This window comes from Camelina sativa, chromosome 1 (genome assembly GCF_000633955.1).
Source record: "Camelina sativa cultivar DH55 chromosome 1, Cs, whole genome shotgun sequence".
Taxonomy (NCBI): domain Eukaryota; kingdom Viridiplantae; phylum Streptophyta; class Magnoliopsida; order Brassicales; family Brassicaceae; genus Camelina; species Camelina sativa.
The window spans coordinates 9892841-9894619 of NC_025685.1; the positions used below are offsets into that span (position 1 = coordinate 9892841).

Sequence of the window (1779 nt, forward strand, 5' to 3'; positions counted from 1 at the left end):
AACAACAAAAACTAGATTCACCTTCCTCGATACTGGAACTACAGAAGCAATAACAGATATATAACCTGTGACAATGGCCTAAACCTCTAACCTTTCTTTCTTTTTTTAAATGGTAAAAATATTTTCAAATGTATACTGCAATGATTCAATTCTTTTGTCCCTTTTCCTATTTCTTCTTTTTGTATGATGTAAAAGTGCAACTGTGAATTGAATTGGATTTGTGGTTGTACTAACGAGAGAGTTTGGCTTAGTCTTTGGTTTGGTTTCAAAAGTGTTGTATTTACATGGAGGATTCTCTGTGTGATTACCACTAGATTTGAGGAAAAATGAACATGGTTTTCGAGAAAAGCAAGATCACATCCTTGTCTTAGTTCACATGTTTCTTCTTCCTTCACTAGAAACCCTCAACACTAAATCAATCTTACAAACAATTTATGTGTTTCGCACTATAGAGCAAAATTTATAGAATGCAAAAAAAACCCAACTTATATTGAAGCAAACTTACAAATAAAAACAAGAGAATAATGAAATTGCTTACACTTGATGAAAACTGAGAAGGCCTTCCGAGGAAGTATGCGTGGAGATTACTTTAAAAATGCGAGAAGGTCAGCAAAAGCATGAATAAGCCAAGTGGTTCTTCTTTGAGATGTACGGAGAGATAAAATCTGTAGCAAGGCCAGATGTCTCTGAGATTTCTGCAGGAACTAGCACTTGAGGCTTACCTAAAGCTATCCTTTTGCCTACTGTGTTTGCATAAAACAGACCGGATATGGCTGGAATAAAGACATCACTTCTTGAGCTTATGTAGAAGTCGATAGCATTTTCATACTCAGAACTCTCTGATTCAAGGTACTTTGATCTCTTACTTGCCGGCATTATTGCTTCCTGCCATTAGTTAAGTGACAAAATCAAGATTAACAATAGTGTAAAACACTTTCTTGGAATAAAGAATGTGGAAATCTCTACTTACCTTAGTGAACGTTTTCGGGAAGATATCCTTAAGGATGTTGAGGCTACTGTCCCATCTTGGCTGAGTCAGATAGATAGTTGTGTCGCTGGCGAATCCAAGCTTCCTCAAGAACAAAGCAATCTCTTGCGCGTTGTAACATGTCTTGGACCCTCCAACACCAGTTGTATGGCAATTTTTCTTCTCAAGTACGTCGATTCTAAGGTCTACCGCTATGAAACGGCCACCTGATTTCCGGCTATGAGTCCTCAACCGCTCAACCATTGATTCAGCCACTGCATTCACTTCCGGTTGCAGCTCCAATGACCCAAACATTGCTAAACACGCCACAGGATCAGTTTCGCCATCTTGTGAGGATTTCCTCAGGTTTACAGAAGGGAAGTATGATGCGACTCGAATGTTTCCTTTGGATTTGAAGATGGGAACAATGTGCTCCTTAATGTAATCTTCTGTAACTCTTGTAGGGACCTTCACAATGGCCATGTTCCTTAGAGAAACTTCTTCAGGCAATTGTTGCACAACTTTAACGACATTTTCCAAGCTTTTAATTAGCTTATCCGCATCATAGATATCTTCAAAATTCCTGATCAAGCAGTTAAATTGCTTAGAAACAAATCAGCAAACCAAAAAATGTCATGAACATACAACAAAACAACCCTAACCTTTCATCACCAGGTTTGCTTCCTCTTATATCAGGAAGTACTAGGGTTGCTCCAAGATGCTTTGCCACCATTACAGCATCAGTGATCTAAACAAGAGAACAATTTTTAACCACAAAAAAACATGTTTTAAAGATTGGAAACTAATAAAGA

General features: G+C 37.9%; 2 protein-coding genes across 2 annotated transcripts in view; one reads left to right on the forward strand and one right to left on the reverse strand.

Annotated features, from left to right (window-relative positions):
- Positions 1-479, forward strand: part of LOC104786173 (calcium-transporting ATPase 9, plasma membrane-type-like) — a 7754-nt gene extending 7275 nt beyond the window's left edge. Inside the window, exon 33 of the mRNA XM_010511533.2 lies at positions 16-479. The gene's annotated coding sequence lies outside the window, so the exon portion shown is untranslated. The remainder of the gene's footprint in view (positions 1-15) is intronic.
- LOC104786164 overlaps positions 396-1779 on the reverse strand; it is a gene marked incomplete in the record, with an annotated part of 3351 nt that continues 1967 nt past the window's right edge. The window contains 2 exon segments of the mRNA XM_019227256.1: positions 396-885; positions 971-1547. Coding sequence (XP_019082801.1) covers positions 607-885; positions 971-1547 — 856 coding nt within the window.